The 17,646-nt window shown below is 38.1% G+C and overlaps 1 protein-coding gene across 1 annotated transcript in view; it reads right to left on the reverse strand.

The window, feature by feature from the left end:
- The window catches only part of CNGB3 (cyclic nucleotide gated channel subunit beta 3), a 171,231-nt gene that overhangs the window by 101,613 nt on the left and 51,972 nt on the right, over positions 1 to 17,646 (reverse strand). Inside the window, 3 exon segments of the mRNA XM_036031671.1 lie at positions 12,609 to 12,820; positions 13,468 to 13,617; positions 15,551 to 15,682. Coding sequence (XP_035887564.1) covers positions 12,609 to 12,820; positions 13,468 to 13,617; positions 15,551 to 15,682 — 494 coding nt within the window.

The following is a 17,646-nucleotide window of genomic DNA, read 5'->3' on the forward strand; positions in this document are numbered from 1 at the left end:
GAGAAAAAGCTCTCTGAGCCAGTCTGTTTGCCGGGAAGAATCTGGAGTCAGAAACTATGTGATAGAATCAGATCCTGCTGCTTACCAGCAGCATGTCTGGATAGATTTTTTTCACCCTGCTCATTCTCACTTTTTCATCACTAAATGAAGTCATTTGGAACAGCCAATGAAAGTAGTGAATATAAAGTTTAACAGTGTGTAGCTTTGAGTATCTATGCCACAAATGCAAGCTGCTGTGTGGTTTGCTGTGTTGCCATGTCCGGATCTCATGACGTCTGTCTTCCCAAATGTGCAAAATGACCACTGAGATTTATAACACTTATGGCATTCCTTTTAAGAAGACTGTCTTTAGAAGTATAAGCTATCATCGCTATTGTTAAAGATTTCACATCTTGACTCTCCTCAGATTTGATTTAGTACCGATTGAAGCTATGATTAATAAAATATTTATGACTTAAATATTTATGCCCCCAATATAGGAGCCACCCAAAATATGTAAAGCAAATCTTTATGGGCATTAAAGGAGGATCGACAGATACAGTTATAGTCGGGGATTTTTAATACCCCATTGACATCAGCAGATAGATCTTCCAAGCAGAGAATCCCCAACACAATTATAGTTGGGGATTTTAACACCCATTGACTTCAGTGGATAGATCTTCCAGGAAGAGAATCAACAAGGACACAATGGCCTATTGATACCTTCAAAGCGTTTCACTATAAAGAAGCAGAATATACACACTTTCCAAGTGCACATGGAATGTTTTCTAAGATAGACCACATGTTAGGACAGTAAACAAGTATTAATAATTAAGAAGATTGAAATCATAACAAGCATCTTCCACCAAATAAATGAAACTAGAAATCAATCACAAGAAGAGCACTGAAAAAACACGCAAAGATATACAAGTTAAATAGCATGTTATTACACAATGAATGGATCAACAATATCAAGGAAGAAATCAAAAGATACCTTGAAACTAATAAGATTGAGAACATAACAACTCAAAATATCTGGACTTCTGGGAAACCAATCCTAAGAGGAAAATTCATAGCATTATAGTCCTATCTCAAGAAACAAGAAAAAACTCAAATAAACAATCTGACTTTACACTTAAAAGAACCTGAAAAAGAACAACAAAGCCTAAAGTAGAAGGAAGGAAATGAAAAAGATCAGAGGAGACATGGATAAAATAGAGTCTAAAAAATGATACAAAAGATCAATGAATCCAAGAGCTGGTTCTCTGACAAGATAAACAAAATTAACAAACCTTTAACCACACTAATGAAGGAAAAAATAAAGAGGACCCAAATAAATAAAATAAAAATGAAAGAGGAGAAATAACAATTGATATGAAGAAATGCAAAAGACTAAGAAACTATGAACAACTACATGAAAACAAATTGGAAAACCTGGATGAAATAGATAAATTCCTAGAAATATCCAATCTTCCAAAACTAAATCAGGAAGAATCAGAGAATCTGAATATATATACTACATTTAGTGATTGAAAGCAGTAATAAAAAAGACTCCCAAACAAACAAAAGCTCTGGATTAGATAGCCTCACAAATAGATTTTCCCAAACATTCTGGGAAGAACTAACACCTTTCCTTCTCAAACTATGTCATAAAATTAAAGAGAAAGGAATGCTCCCATACCCATTTTACAAGGCCAGCATTATCCTAATGCCGAAACCAGATGAAGATACTAGAAAGAATGACATTATAGGCCAATATCCTTGATGAACATACATGCAAAAATCCTCATCAAAATATTAGCAAACTGGTAGAGCAATGCATCAAATAAATTATATACTATGATCAAATGGGATTTATTCTGGGGGATGCAAGGTTGGTACAACACAATAAATGTGATTCACCACATAAACAAAATGAAGGATGAAAACCACATGATCATATCAATAGATGCAGAAAAAGTATTGGATAAAAATTCAGCAAAGATTTATGAAAACACCCCTCAGCAAGTGGGAGTAGAGGGCATGTACTTAAATATAATAAAGGCCAGGTGTGAAAAACTCACTGCCAGCATCATATTCAACAGGAAAAAACTACTAGTGTTCTCTTTCAGCCTGAGAACAAGAGAGGGAAGTCTGCTTTCACCTCTCTCTTTTTTTTTTTTAGAAGAATTATTTTTTTTATTTTTTTTTAATTTTAATCATTGTTCAAGTACAGTTTTCTCCCCCCTACTCCCATTCCAGCCCACCCACCCAACTCTCCCCCCCTTCCCCCCTATTACCCCCCACCCCTAGTTTTTGTCCATGTGTCCTCCAAATTTGTTCCTGTAATCCCTACCCATTCCCCCTTGAAATTCCCTCTTCTCTCCCCTCTGGCCACTGTCAGACTATCCCCTATTTCAGCGTCTTTGGTTATATTTTGCTAGGTTTTTTTTGTTTTGTTTTGTTGTTCAGATTCCTGTTAAAGGTGATATCATGTGGTATTTGTCTTTCACTGCCTGGCTTGTTTCACTAGCATAATGCTTTCCCTCTCCATCCAAGCTGTTGCAAAGGGTAGGAGCTCCTTCTTTCTTTCTGCTGCATAGAATTCCATTGTGTAAATGTACCCTAGTTTTTTGATCCATTCATTTACTGATGGGCATCTAGGTTGCTACCAGCACCTAGCTATTGTAAATTGTGCTGCTATGAACATCGGGGTGCAAAGGTTCTTTTGGATTGGTGTTTTAGTGTTCTTAGGATAGAGTCCCAGCAATGGAATTGCTGGGTCAAAAGGCAGATCCATTTTAGTTTTCTGAGGAAGTTCCAAACTGCTTTCCATAGTGGTTGTAACAGTCTGCAGTCCCACCAACAGTGCACTAGGGACCCCCTTTCTCCACATCCTCTCCAACACTTGTTGTTTGTTGCTTTGTTTATGATGGCCATTCTGACTGGTGTGAAGTGTATCTCATTGTGGTTTTAATCTGCATCTCTCTGATGGCTAGCGATATTGAGCATCGCTTCATGTGTCTTTGGATTTCTGTATGTCCTCCTTGGAGAAGTGTCTGTTCAAGTCCTTTGCCCATTTTTTAATTGGGTTACTTGTCTTCTTAGAGTTGTGTAAGTTCTTTATATATTTTGGAGATTAGACCCTTGTCTGAGGTATCATTGGCAAATATGTTTTCCCATACAGTTGGTTCTCTTTTTATTTTGAAACTGTTTTCCTTAGCTGTGCAAAAGCTTTTAATTTGATGATGTCCCATTTGTTTATTCTTTCCTTTATGTCCCTTGCTCTAGGAGACAAGTCAGTGAAAAGTTTCTGCGTGAAATATCTGAGATTTTCCTACCTACGTTCTCTTCTAGGACTTTAATGGTGTCACCCCTTTATATTTAAGTCTTTTATCCACCTTGAATCTATTTTTGTATAATGTGTAAGTTGGTGCTCGAGTTTCATTTTTTTGCACGTAGCTGTCCAGTTCTCCCAACACCATTTGTTGAAGAGGCTATTTTTATTCCATTTTATGTTGCTGCTTCCTTTGTCAATATTAATTGACCGTAGAGGCTTGGGTTTATTTTCTGGGCTCTCTGTTCTGTCCCATTGGTCTATGTGCTGTTTTTATGCCAGTACCAGGCTGTTTTGATTACAGTGGCCTTGTAGTATAGTTTAGTGTCAGGTATTGTGATTCCTCCTACTTTACTCTTCTTTCTCAAAATTGCAGCAGCTATTCGGGGTCGTTTATGGTTCCATATAAATTGTTTGAAGTGATTGTTCTATGTCTGTGAAATATGCCATTGGTACTTTAATAGGTATTGCATTGAATGTGTAAATTGCTTTTGGTAGTATGGACATTTTAATGATATTAATTCTTCCAATCCATGAACACGGTATATGTTTCCATTTGTTTGTGTCTTCCTTGATTTCTCTCCTCAATGTTATGTAGTTTTCTGAATACAGGTCTTTTACCTCTTTGGTTAGGTTTATTCCTAGGTATTTTTATTTTTCTTTTTGCTATTTCAAATGGAATTTTTTCCTTGATTTCTGCTTCTGCTGTTTCATTGTTGGTGTACAGAAATGTCTTTGATTTCTGGATATTGACTTTGTATCCCGCTGTTTTACCAAATTCATTTATTAGGTCAAGCAGTTTTTTGGTGGAAGTCATTAGGATTTTCTATGTACACTATCATGTCATCTGCGAACAGTGACAGTTTTGTTTCCTCCTTTCTGATTTGGATTCCTTTTATTTCTTTTTCTTGTCTGATTGCTGTGGCTAGAACTTCCAGTACTATATTGAATAGAAGTGGTGCTTTCACCTCTCTTATTCAACATAGTACTGGAAGTCCTGGCCACAGCAATCAGACAAGAATACAAAATAAAAGTCATAAAAATTGGAAAGGAAGAGGTAAAACTGACAATATTTGCAGATGACATGATACTGTACATAGAAAACCACAAGGATTCACCAAGAAACTTCTCAAACTGATACATGAATTCAGCAAAATAGCAGATACAAAATTAATATCCAGAAATCAGTTGCATTTTTTATGCCAATAACACACTAACAGAAAGAGAAATTAAGAAAACAATCCTCTTCACAATTTACTCCAAAAAGAATAAAATACATAAGAATAAACTTTAGCCAAGGGTGTAAAAGGCCTATACATAGAATGTTATACGACACACAAAAAAGGAATTGCGGAAGATACAAATAAGTGGAATCACATACTGTGTTCATGGATAGGAAGAATTAATATCATTAAAATGTTTGTATTACCCAAGCAATATGTAGCTTCAAAGTAATTCCTTTCAAGATTCCAATGACATATTTCACAGAAGTAAAAACATATATTTCAAAAATGTATATGGAACCACAAAAGACATCACATAGCAAACAGAATTCCTGAGAAAGAAGAACAAAGTGGGAGGAATCATGCTACCTAATATCAAACCATTCTATGAGGCTATAGTAATCAAAACAGCATGGTACTGGCATAAAAACAGATGTGTAGATCTATGTAACCTCAGAGGCAAACCCTTACCTTTATAGGCAATTATATTCAACAGAAGAAACAAGGACATACATGGGCCAAAGATAGTTTATTCAATAAATAGTGTTGGGTGAATTGGACAGATACATGCAGAAAAATGAAACTAGACCACATTCTTACACCACACAATTTGAATAAATTCAAATTGATCAAAGATTTAAATGTTATAACTGAAACCATAAAAATCATAGAAGAAAACATAGACAGCAAAATCTCAGACATTGCTGGTAGCAATTTTTTATCAAATATATATCCCCAGGAATGTGAGACAAAAGAAAAAACAAACAAATGGGACTACATCAAACTAAAAAGATTTTGCACAGCAAAGGAAATTATCAACAAAATAAAAAGAAAACCCACAGAATGGGAGAACATCTTCACCAATACTGGTTTTGGATCAGGGGTTAATATCCAAAATTTATGAGGAACTTACAAAACTCAACACCAAAAAAACTAACAAAAATCCAACAACCAAATTAAAAAATGTGCAAAGAATCTGAATAGACACTTGTCTTAAAAATTTATTAAAGGATAAATTTTTTTACTTTTTTTACTTTATTTTTATTGTTGTTCGAGTACAGTTGTCTCCGTTTCCCCCCATCCTCTCCCCTCTGCCCCACCAAAGCCCATCTCCCACCCTCAAAGCTCTTAGGCTTTGTCCTATGGTCCTTTATACATGGTCCTTGAAGACCATTCTTCTTTCCATTGTTATCCCCCGCCCACCTCCCCTCTGGTAACTGTGAATCTGTTCTTTATTTCAATATTTCTATTTATAGTTTGCTTGCTTGTTTGTTTTGTTGATTAGGTTCTGCTTATAGGTGAGATCATAGAGACACTTCTTCAAGGAGAACATACAGAAGGTCCAGAGACAAATGAAAAGATGCCCAGCATCACTAGTCATCATAGAGATGTGAATTAAAACCACAATGGGATAAGCACTTCATACCAGTCAGAATGGCCATCATAAATCAACAAGCAAGTGCTCCTGAGTTTGTGGAGAAACAGGAACCCTAGTGCGCTGTAGGTGGTAATGCAGACTGGTGCAGTCACTGTCAAAAACAGTATGGAATTTTCTCAGACAACTAAAAATGGAACTTCCCTTTGACCCAGCAATTTCACTGCCTGGATTATAGCCTAAGAACTCTGAAACACCAATCCAAAAGAACCTATGCACCCCAATGTTTATAGCATCACAATTTACAATAACCAAGTGTTGGAAGCAACCTAATTGTCCATCAGCAAATAAGTGGATGAAAAAGTATGGTACATTTACACAATGGAATACTACACAGCAAAAAGAAAGAAGAAGCTCCTACCCTTTGCAACAGCATGGATGGAACTGGAAAGCATTATGCTAAGCGAAATAAGCCAGGCAATGAAAGACAAATACCATATGATCTCACCTTTAACAGGAATGTAAACAACAAAACAAACCAACAAGCAAAATATAACCAAAGACACTGAAATAGAGAGCAGGCTGACAGTGACCAGAGGGGAGAGGGGAGGGAATTCAGGGGAAAAGGGGAAGGGTTTGCAGGAACAATTATAAAGGACACATGGATAGAAACAGATGGGGTGGAAATAGGAGGGAGGTGGGGAGGGCTGGGGTAAGTGGGCTAGAATGGGAGTAAAAGGCAGAAAACTGCTTGAAAAACAATTAAAATAAAAAATAAGAAATATATTGCATCCACAAAACAAAAACCAAAAAACAAAAACCAAGAGCTGCCTCCTTCTAAGTAACCTGTAATGTCATTCTTGGTTTACTGCACTTCTTCAGTTTCAACTTTCTGGTCTCCTTGAATTCTAGGGCTAGCCATTTAAAAGCCAATATTTTCTAGGTTTTAGGTCTCTTCTTTTTTCTCTTTATACTTGCTTCCTGGGAAATTTCATCCACTCTCATAGTTTCAAGGATTATCATGTAGTTGATGTGACCAACTCTCTACCTCCAACCTAATACTATTTTATGGAGCTGTTGACTTGTACAAGCACTTAGTCTTGCTTCCATCCCATAGCAGTTTCTGCTCATTTCAAATTTACCCTGCACAAAATCTCAATGCATTGTCATTCTCTATTGCCCTCAAGCCTAACCATGCTTCCCCTCCTCCTCCTTCTGTATCCTCCTTTGCCTTCTTCCTTCTGCTCCTTACCCTTTCCTCCCCCTCTTCTCCTCCCCTTGAGTATCTGTTAGGGTCCTCATCTACTTAGATCTGTGGCGCTGGTCTCCTACCTTTAGTCTTGTAACCAGATATCTCTTTAACTCAGACTACTTAGCAATCCCCATTTACGTCAAATCCTTTGCCTCCACATGACTCTAAGAAAAATCCAAGCTCCTTTTAATGGTATGTAGCAGGGGTGTCAAACTCATTTTCACCAGGGGCCACATCAACTTCACAGTTACCTTCAAAGGGCCTAATGTAGAGCTCCTTATCCTTAGTTAAGGAGTAGTTACATTTATACAGTCCTAAAATCACATTTGGCCCTTTGAAAGCAACTACGAGGCTGATGTGGCCCCTGGTGAAAATGAGTTTGACACCCCTGGTATAGAGGCTGTAAACTGTGTCTCACTAACCACTTGTAGCATCTCATACCCACACTGATAGCAGTTCCTTAAATACCAAGTTTCTCACCTTGATGCTTTTGCTCATGCTGTCCCCAGAGCTTGGAACACATTGCATGCCCCCTTTTTATGGGGTGGAGGTGTGCAGATATCTTAAATTCATGCATCAAGATTTGGACCAGATGGCCTCCTCACATGTTTTTCTCTGACCCTTGTAGCCTCCATGGCCCACCTGTCTCATGATTCACATTACAAGATCCACCATTTTTCTTTTCTCTGTCTGTCCTTCACACTCTGAGCTACTTAAGAGGGTAGGGACTGTACCTTTGTTCTCTGTTTCTTCAGTTCCTAACACAATGTTTAGCACATAGAACATGCTCTTAACAAATGTTGTGATATGTGATGAATAGGAAACATTGTTAACCTTCAGACTTAAAAGAATTAATGCCAATGTTGAATTTATATTCTTATGTTTTAGTTATAGGTAGAAAGGTTTTGTCTATGTACTATTAATTAGCTGACAAAGTATGGTAACTTGTACACATGAAAGTAACATCTTCTCATAATAATCATCCAGGCTGTTCAAGTTTAGGGGTTTTAAAATACTGCCAAGTGGATGTTAAAGCCAACTCTCCATTTCCTCCTGCCCTCCCCTTTTTTGGCTATAACATCTACCAATGTACACATACTAAACTTTACAGAAATATATCCAAAAAATATAAGACATATTCATTTAATGATTTTTTTAATATGAAGCAAAATGGCTTATGGATCCACAGGTAGACATACATAGAAGTTTACATTGAATCATGTACCAAGCTTAAGTAAAATCTGTCATCACTTTCAAAGTTAAATGGAACAGACAGATTTGTTTCCTGGAAGAATGTCTCTAGCATATTGTGCCTTTCAGGATTGTCTATGATCCTATGACTGAATAAATGTAAATGAAACTACAACCTGCTAGATTGAATGGAAATGCCATTAGTGATTATAAATCCCTTTTCTTTGGAGCCCTAAATAAATTTGGCATCATTAGTTTTTTGAGGATTAGCTTACCAGTAACAACTAGCACTTTAAATAAAAATGTCCTATTTAATCTGTCTTTCCTAAGCCTTATCAGTATGCAGACAAAATTTCTTCAAGGGAGTCTTACTTTGAGCAAGATATGTTAATTGAACCTAAATCCTTTTCCAACAGATAGTTTTTGAAGAAGCTGTACCTAGGTATTATCATATCCAGATATTATCATATTTATTTATTATTTACCTCTTCTGATAAATAATCCATAAAACTCCGTAATTTCACATTGAACAGACAGAAATTTTTCAAAAATAGTAATATAATCTGAAATAAATTCAGTGGTGGATTAAATGATTATTCAAGGAAAGAAAGTCCTTGAACTAAGGTTGCCATTATTGACTCCAACATTTCTTGAGTATACTCTCTGAAGATAGAGAACTATATACTGTCCCTACTTTCAAGAAACTATCATTAGGTAAGAAATGATCTACATGTACAAACAGGAGACAAGAAGGAAAAGCAAGTGTGTGCACATTCATCCATCTGATCACTTGGCAATGGAATGTGCATCTTTCAGATGCCAGACCCTAGCACAGATGTACACATTATCTTCTCTACCTGCACAATAGATTTGTGAGGCAGGTTCTATTTTCCCATTTTATGGTTGAAAAAGATGGTGTTCAGTGAGAGGATACATTTGTTTTCTTCATGTAATACTGTTAGTAAATTTCAGAGATGCAATTTGATCCTGGTATGTTTGTTTTTACTACATCATGACTAGCCTAGTTGCTATTTAATGATTAAATAATGGAAGTGTCAGTAATGTATGCAGAGCATTGAGTATGGAGTGGTTACTTTTCTCCAGGCTAGTTTATAAATAGTTACTGGGAGGACTAAGTGTGAATGGTGTTGTATAATAGCAGGCCTATTGGACACTGTCCCTGGATGTGTTGAGTGTGTCCATGAGTATTGTGCAAAGTACTGTGGCTGTGAGGGCTCTTAGCTAACTGTCTCTAGTGCCATTTCTTCTTTATCACTGCTGTCTATAAAGGAAATTATGGATGAGATGTTTATGTTGGTCCCTAATCAGTATCCTATTCTCTATTTGTGTAGAACCATTTTTAGCAGATACACCAAATAAATGGAAAACTTGTGAACCTTCCCATGTTCATCTACAGTGGCTTTTAGCATCTCAGTCTGTTGTCTGTTACTTTTATGTCTTCTCTCAAGGCCTTAGGGAATTAATATTTCCATCCTTTAGCCTTGAAAAACCTGGCAACTGTGAGTATTTAATAAATATTTGTTGCATGAATAAATAAATGAGTGCATGAATAATTTGGCCGTGTCCACCAAATGTGGCATAAACTGCTAACCATAGTGGCAACTTCAGGTTGAGTCCTCATCAACTTGCATAGTCTTCTTTCCAAAATGTAATCAAGTTTCAAAGGCTAAACAACCTACTCTAAATTAAACCATTAAACTTCTTTTGAACAAATGAGCAATTCATTCCTCTTCTATATTTGTAGCTTGTGATAATGCATTTTAAATGGAGACTATTGAGCATGTTTTTATTGATAATTTTTCTTGGTTTTAACACTCCATTGTATACAAAGGCCTCTTAAAAAACTGAAAATAGAAGTCTTCCCTTACTGATTGATTTTGTCATTTTCTATTTGTCAAACATCGAATTTCTCCCCCCTTGTGCATCTAATGGAGGTTGAAATTAGCTGTTGTGTGTGTGTGTGTGTGTGTGTGTGTTGTTTACCTCCTTATTTGTCCACCATCATCATCATTCATCATACTGCCAATGATCTCTTGGGAGGGTGCTGGTGAGTTAGTTAAGACTCTGATATCTGCACGAGGAATGTTGTGAATAGATTTTTGCTACAGGGTCATCTCTGGCCTTTCAAATTTCTTTCTAGGAAAGATTTAAAATAAAGGAGGCATTCCACAGGGAATAACACTTTAAAAATCACCAAAACTAGTCCTTTCAGCTTTTTGATAATTCAAGATCACCTGGAGACTCAAAAGAGAATATTGAGAAGACTAAGGAACAGACCTCTCTTCTCCCCAAAATACTTATGAACTAATGGTGTCATTCTTGGCCACTCTGCTCTACCGTCTGGGACACTGGAGCATCTGCTCTGGGCTGCCTTGGTGGGACTGTGGCAGGGATGTCACAGTGGACATCAAGTGGAAAGGAAGCTGGGGGAGGGCTGAAGGGCAGAGTTTGTAAGATTTGAGTATGTGCTTGTAGACACATTCTTCTGTTTCTGTCTTACCTTGATTAGATTGGCTATGAAATTTCCTCAGCACTGAGAATATATCTAGGAAAAGGTAATTTCTCCTAAGAGTAAGAATGCTAGTTTCTGAGTAGGCACTGCAATTTTGATGAGAAATAGGTGTGATGAATTTGGAAAGTGAAGAATGAAAAAAATACAGGCCAGTAGATATCATATTAATTAAAAAACAAAACAACTGAGGTGTGTTTTATGTGCTTGTAGTTTGTACTATCTGTGGGGTGTGGGGTGTACTATCTTGTGGTCTGGCTCTCTCAGTGGAGATTGCTCTCAGTCCCAATAGCATTACCAATAGTTTATTTCACAATAGTGGGCATACTCTGTGCTATCTGATATGGTAACACCCAGCTACATGGTCTTTGGGCACTGAAAGTATGGATAGTTTGGCTAAGAAACCTAGAAACCTGAATTTTTAATGTTTTTAATTGTAGTTAAATAAATTTAAATTTGAATACACATGTGGCTAATGGTCAGTATACTGGACAATGTGGAGAGTCTGCACTGATGGAAAGGTTCATGACAGCTTTTCTTTCCTTTCTAAGTGGGGCTTTCCCAAAGTGTCCAGGTTAAAACTGGGATTTGATTTCTATTCTGTGTACAGGCACATGCTGGGTGCTGACCATGCAGTCACATATGATGACACAGTCTGTGTCCTACAAAACTCACAGCCCATGCTTGCTCACAACCACTGAGAGATCTCCTAAGGAGGGTGAGCAGACTATAAGGGAAGAAATAATACTGCTTTGTTTTAAAAAGTATTGAGGTTAATGACAGATTGTAATGTGGTAGAAAATGACTGCCTAACTCATTATTTGAGGCTTGATTACTAGAGGAATACATATCAAATTATTTCTTTTTGCACTGTAATGTAAAATTTACATTTTTTACATTATTTGGGTAAACTATGTGTATGGTTCTGATATTTCAGGATGACATTATCTTTGTACCCTCAAGTACTGTCAAATTCTCTTTTTTTGTTGTTCAGTTACAGTTGTCCCACCATTTTCCTGATTGCTCTCCCTACCCCTTTCCTCCCCACCCCCACAGTCAATCTCCCCCCTCATTGTCCGTGTCCATGAGTCCTCTATTCATGTTTCTTTGTTTATCCCTTTCCATTCTTTCCCTGGTTATCCCCCCTCCCTCCCCTCAAGTCACTGTCAATTTGTTCTTCAAGTACTATTAAATTCTGAAAAACTCGCCCACCTGAACCAACAGGGCATAGCTATAATGAGCATGGGTCTGAGTCCTGCCTTGACTACTTTTCAGTTTTGAGTCTTGAGCAAATCACCTACCCTCTGCCAACCTCAGAGTTCTCATCTAAAAGTGGGCTAATAATAATAATACCTTCCTCAGAGAGTGACTGAAAGTACATGAGGCATAGAACATAAACTAACTGAATGGTAATGAGAGCTGATATGTCACATATAGTCCTGACACAGTTCAGGCACTTCACATGCATTAGTTTTCCCCTAAACATTATGAAGCCACTATTGTTACTCTCATTTTTAAGACAAAGAAACTAAGGCACAAGGAGTTGCTCAATGGTTTTTTTTGTTGTTATTGTGGTGGTTGTTGTCATCATTACTACTATACTGGTGGTTTCCAGTGGTTAAAGATCCAGACATGTAGAGATGGCTAGTCAGCTTCAAACAAAATAATGTTGTGAATTTATTTTTTTGTAGTCCAATCTGATACCCATGTGTCTGTTTCTGCCTCTCCATAACCCTACTTACTATTATGTCTCCTCCTTTTACAAACTGGAGTCTGGGCTGGATTAACAGCATACCATCTCAAAGGTAGATGACATCACATACAATATCCACCATAAGCCAGTACCACATGTTGTTCAGTGTTTGATATAGAAAGACCAGGCACACTGGGATCAGTCAGCAGTTCCAGTTGTAGGCAGTGATGACAAGCAAGAGCCACAGGAGATAGAGTTGATCTAGAGGCATGTGATGAGCATTGAAATCATTCTGCAGCTCAGTTGGAGAAGCTGAGGCATTGTCCTTGGGAGGTAAGCCAGGTGCTGTAAGAGGCTCTATTAAGCAGGCAGCACAATTCTGCTTCTGGAGTGGGTCCTGACTTTATGGGAGGTATTCAGTGATCTTATCACTCTTCCAATATTGGATAGTGTCCTCCAGTGTCGTGGAGAAGTGGCCGCTGATTTGTTGTTCACGGGTGCAGTGCTCTATGAATCAGGAAGGGGCATCCTTCAGGGCAGGTGCCAAGTGGCCACCTCACACCAAAGGTGGGGAGAGAGAGTCAGTCACAAATGGTACCACATCCTCTCACACATCACTTTCCACTGCACACAGGGTCCTGTGGAGGCACTGGTTCAATCATAATAACTAACAATGTGAAGCCACTGAAGCACACAGACACTTCAGAATGACTTTTGGGGGACGGGTGTCAGTGTACATATCGTTGAGAAATCTGTGACTTTCTTTTCAAAGGTCATAGGGTAGGACAAACCCTGCACTACCTTTCAAAAACAGAAACAGGTTAACTAGGGAAACAGAAGCTGTCTGTACCTCTGGATTTCAGGGTCCTTGGTCAGAGACCACAGGGATGGTTCACCTTTGATGGTACCTGTGTGTGAATCTATGCTTCTTGGAAGTCTGATTTGCCTTGGGTACTCTGTCAGAGGCACCTGGGGTTTGCCACACAACATGCCACAATAATGTTCTTCTTTAAGCTGAGCAGTGCTTTCTTTTATTGACAATACAGCTGTAGGTTTTGCTTTGCAGGAAAAAAAGGTGAAAATGTTTTTAAGAGGTCAAGTTAGCTAAATGAGCAAAAGCTTGAGTTTCTTGAAGTTGGAACATTTAACTGGAGAGTATTATGCTAAGTGAAATAAGACAGATGGCAAAAGACAAATATGTTATGATCTCACCTATAAGTAGAACTTAGTGAACAAAATAAACAATGAGCAAAAGAAAAACAGAGACATGGCTATAAGGAACAAAGTAACAGTGACCAGTGGGGAGGAGGGGGGGAATAAGGAGGAAAAGTAAGGGAAGGATCTAGTCAAGGAACATGTATAAAAGACCCATGGACATGGACAACAGGGTGGGGATTGACTGTGGGAGTGTGTGTGTGTGTGTGTGGGGGGTGCGACAGGGGAAGAGCAACAGGGGAAAATTTGGGACAACTATAGTTGAACAACAATAAAAAATATTGCAGAATTTTCTCCTCTCAATACAGGTACATGAGACATTTTATGACACTTAAAAGAGACATTCATTAAAATATCCAGCTACACTGGAATTTAGAAGTAAACAGCAGGTTTAAAGCTCACTAAAAAATTATCCTGGAGGTATTATAAATAGTATATTTTATATGCAAGTTTGATTCTCATATATTTTGGAGCATAGTCAGTGCTTTAGATTTAAATGGAAAAGAAACATAAATGTATACCATTCCTCAGGTTTTAGTTTAAACTTCTTTAGTCTCACACATAATCCTTCAAGTTATGGATAACTAAAGCTCAAAATATTCTTTTCAGCATATTTATCAAACTATTATGACTGCTTTACTTTGGCCTCTAATAGTTTAAGAAGAAACTATTGCCCTGGGCAGTGTGGCTCAGTTGGATGGAGCATCGTCCCGTAAACCAAAAGGTCTCAGGTTTGATTTCCAGACAGAGTGCAAGCCTAGGTTGCAGGTTTGGTCCCCAGTCAGAGCATGTATAAGAGGCAGCCAGTCGATGTTTCTCTCTCACATCAATGTTTCCCTGACTTTCACTTTGCCTCCCCTCCCCTTTCTAGAATCAATGTACATGTCCTCAAGTGAGGATAAAAACAAAGAAGAAACTATTATATGATACACAGATTATTTTAAAAATAAAACTTTCATTATGCATAATTATGAGGAAACCCTAAACTCCATCTTATGTAATGAACAATTTGACTTTTATTCAACAGTTATTACACAACCACTTTCTTCTGTACTTTTTTGCCCATATGTAAACATGTTGTAAAAGTGTAGTTGTAGTGTATGTCACTTTTGTTTTCTCCTTTATTGTTCCTATTAGTTTTCACAAATACATTTCTGTAATTATTAGGGAGGCTGACAATGGTCTCTATCCCACTGGATCAGTTTGTTGATGTCCTTTGTTATGTGGTGTACTCAGGTAGTGTTCTTGTATTTTTATAATAAGTCTTTATATAAGATGGTATTCTAACTAACATTTACAAAAAAAACCTGATACAACAATGCTGTTGCTGGCCTGTGCATATATGGGGGTGAGGTCTCCTGCAGAGGACCCTCATTGCCCTACATGAGGGGTTTCCTCCTAGTTGGCCACCTGTAGTGCTGGTCATCAGCCGCGTGCCCAGAAGCAGCCCTTAAACAGTGAAGATCAGGAGTCAGTGGAGTGATTCCCCAGCTCCACCCTCTCTCAAGGTGAGTTTTATATTTGATCCACAGATTTCTAGTTGGCCCAGGTCTGTTGGCCTACAGAATAACTCTATAATTAATTCATACTTATTGTCTCTCTTCCTGTCTCTGTGTCTCTTGTCTGCTCTCATCTTCTTGGATCACCCTGGATATCAACTATTTGAACTTAAATCATTGTCTTAGGGCCTGCTTTTGGAGGAACCCAGACTAAGACATTTGTAAAATGCATGTCTCCTCATAACTTCCTCCCAGCACTTTGAGGAACAGTGCTTACCAGTTTAGGAGCTGAGTTTAGGGGAGGACAGGTATCCTTTTGCCAACCTCCTCTTGTAGATGGCTGTCCTGTGATGCATCCTTCTCACCAGGTCATGTAGCTGGGCATTGGTATGTTCATTTATAACAGGGGCTGCAAGTGACTAGCTTATTGGACTAAATGAGGAAAAAATGGTGATAGAGATAGGTATATGAGAAATATATACAGGGGAGGGATGAAGTCTTTTTACCTTCCTATATGTGCATCAGTAATAAAATAGAACAATTAGAAAAATACAAGCACTAAGCTTGATGGAAACTGCACTGATGCAATAAAGATGTGCTACTGGAAAATCAGCCCACAAACAGCAATGGCCATTCCTGACCACACTGAGTTTCAATGATGGTGATGCTGCCACTAAATTGTATCATGAGAAAAAGAGCTTTAGCTGACCCATTAGCAGAATTCTAGGATGGTCCTTTGGTGTACACATCCTGGAATTAGTTTTTGGTAATGGCTTAGCTGACACTAAAATAATGGGATTACACAGGAGAACCTCCTCTTAAGAGCAGAGAATTTCTCCAACTGGTGACAGAGCGGGAAGTCAAAGGTTTGAAGCACAAGAGGGATTCTACTTGAGAGATTCTGCATTTTTAGCTCTGAAGAGGAAAGGGGCACTTGATAAAAACTGTAGGATGTCTCCTGGAGCTGCACAGGACTCCCAGGTAGCTGATAACAAGGAAATAGAACCAAATCCTACAACCACAAGGTACTGCATTCTGCCAATAATTTGAATGAGCTTGGAAGTAGATTGTTCTTAGTGCCTCCAGGTAAGACTCCAGGCAGGATTGGCTGACACCTTGACTTCAGTTGTGTGAGACCTTAAGCAGAGAACCCAGGCACGCCCACCCAGCCTTCTAACCTATGGAATTTTGAGCTATTATGTGGGTGTTGTTTTAATTCACTAAGTTTGTGATAATTTGTGCTTTAATGAACTTCCTTTCTAAAAAAAATCATACAAACAGACTAGTACTGTATAGAGTATAAGATATAAACTAGTGTATTTCATAAAGCTCTAATTTTCTTCACAGGTTTTCCTCACAGGTCTAATTCATTCTCCAGCTTCCTTCTGAGGTCTGACGCTGCATCTACATGGGCCCACATAAGTTCTGTCCATTCTCACTTCCTTACATCCATATCTGCCCTTTTCATATCACTTCCAATCTGGAAACCATGGGGTTCACATTGAAACTGGGTAGCCTGTGGGTTCCATTTAAAGAAAAATCTAGTATGAGTTCCCCATCCCCACCGATCTCCATTTCCCACCAAGTCCACAAATATAGCATCTCTAAAATTGTTACAGATTCCCAGACCATTGGTGACTTTCTCTCTTTCCTTCCTATTATCATGGTATAACATATCTTTTTCAAATGTCAGAAGTCCTGCCTGAACATCAAGATTCTTTAAATGTGTTCCACTAAGACCTTTCACATTCTTCCCTAAAATAGGAAAGACTGAGCTGCAATGGAAGAAATTCTGACCTGCCTTAAACAATAAAGAAATACGGGGCATTAGGTCCATAAAACCAGAATAACATTTTTCCTTATGCTTAAGAACCATTCTCATTTGTATCATTTCACAGATTTCTTCTTAAAATCTTAGTATACCTAGTAGTTTATTTATCCATAAAACAGCTATTTAATCTCTACCTTATGCACTGGAAACATAAAGATGAATCAGCCAATGAGTAGCCCCATGGGTATTCACAGCTTCATGGGGAGGCATGATGGAAATAAGTAATTAATAATAAATCATAAAAATATGTGTAAGTGCTATGCTTACATGAAACTCAGCTTGGGGTATCTAGGAGGGCTTCACAGATGAAGTGTCTTCATTCTGAAATGGTTAGAAAACCTTCCACAGAGGTATGGAAGAAGGGTTTCCCAGGCATTGAGAACAATCTACTCAAAGATTTGAAAGATCATACCATGTCAGCAAATATTTTGGTGTGATGGGAACAGTGCATACATGGGAAGCCAAGTGGTGGGTGTGGGGAATGGTGAGGTCTGGAAAGGTGAATAGGGTCAGGTTCTGATGGCTACTCTAAAACCTGCATC

The sequence above is a fragment of the Phyllostomus discolor genome, chromosome 7 (genome assembly GCF_004126475.2).
Source record: "Phyllostomus discolor isolate MPI-MPIP mPhyDis1 chromosome 7, mPhyDis1.pri.v3, whole genome shotgun sequence".
Taxonomy (NCBI): Eukaryota; Metazoa; Chordata; class Mammalia; order Chiroptera; family Phyllostomidae; genus Phyllostomus; species Phyllostomus discolor.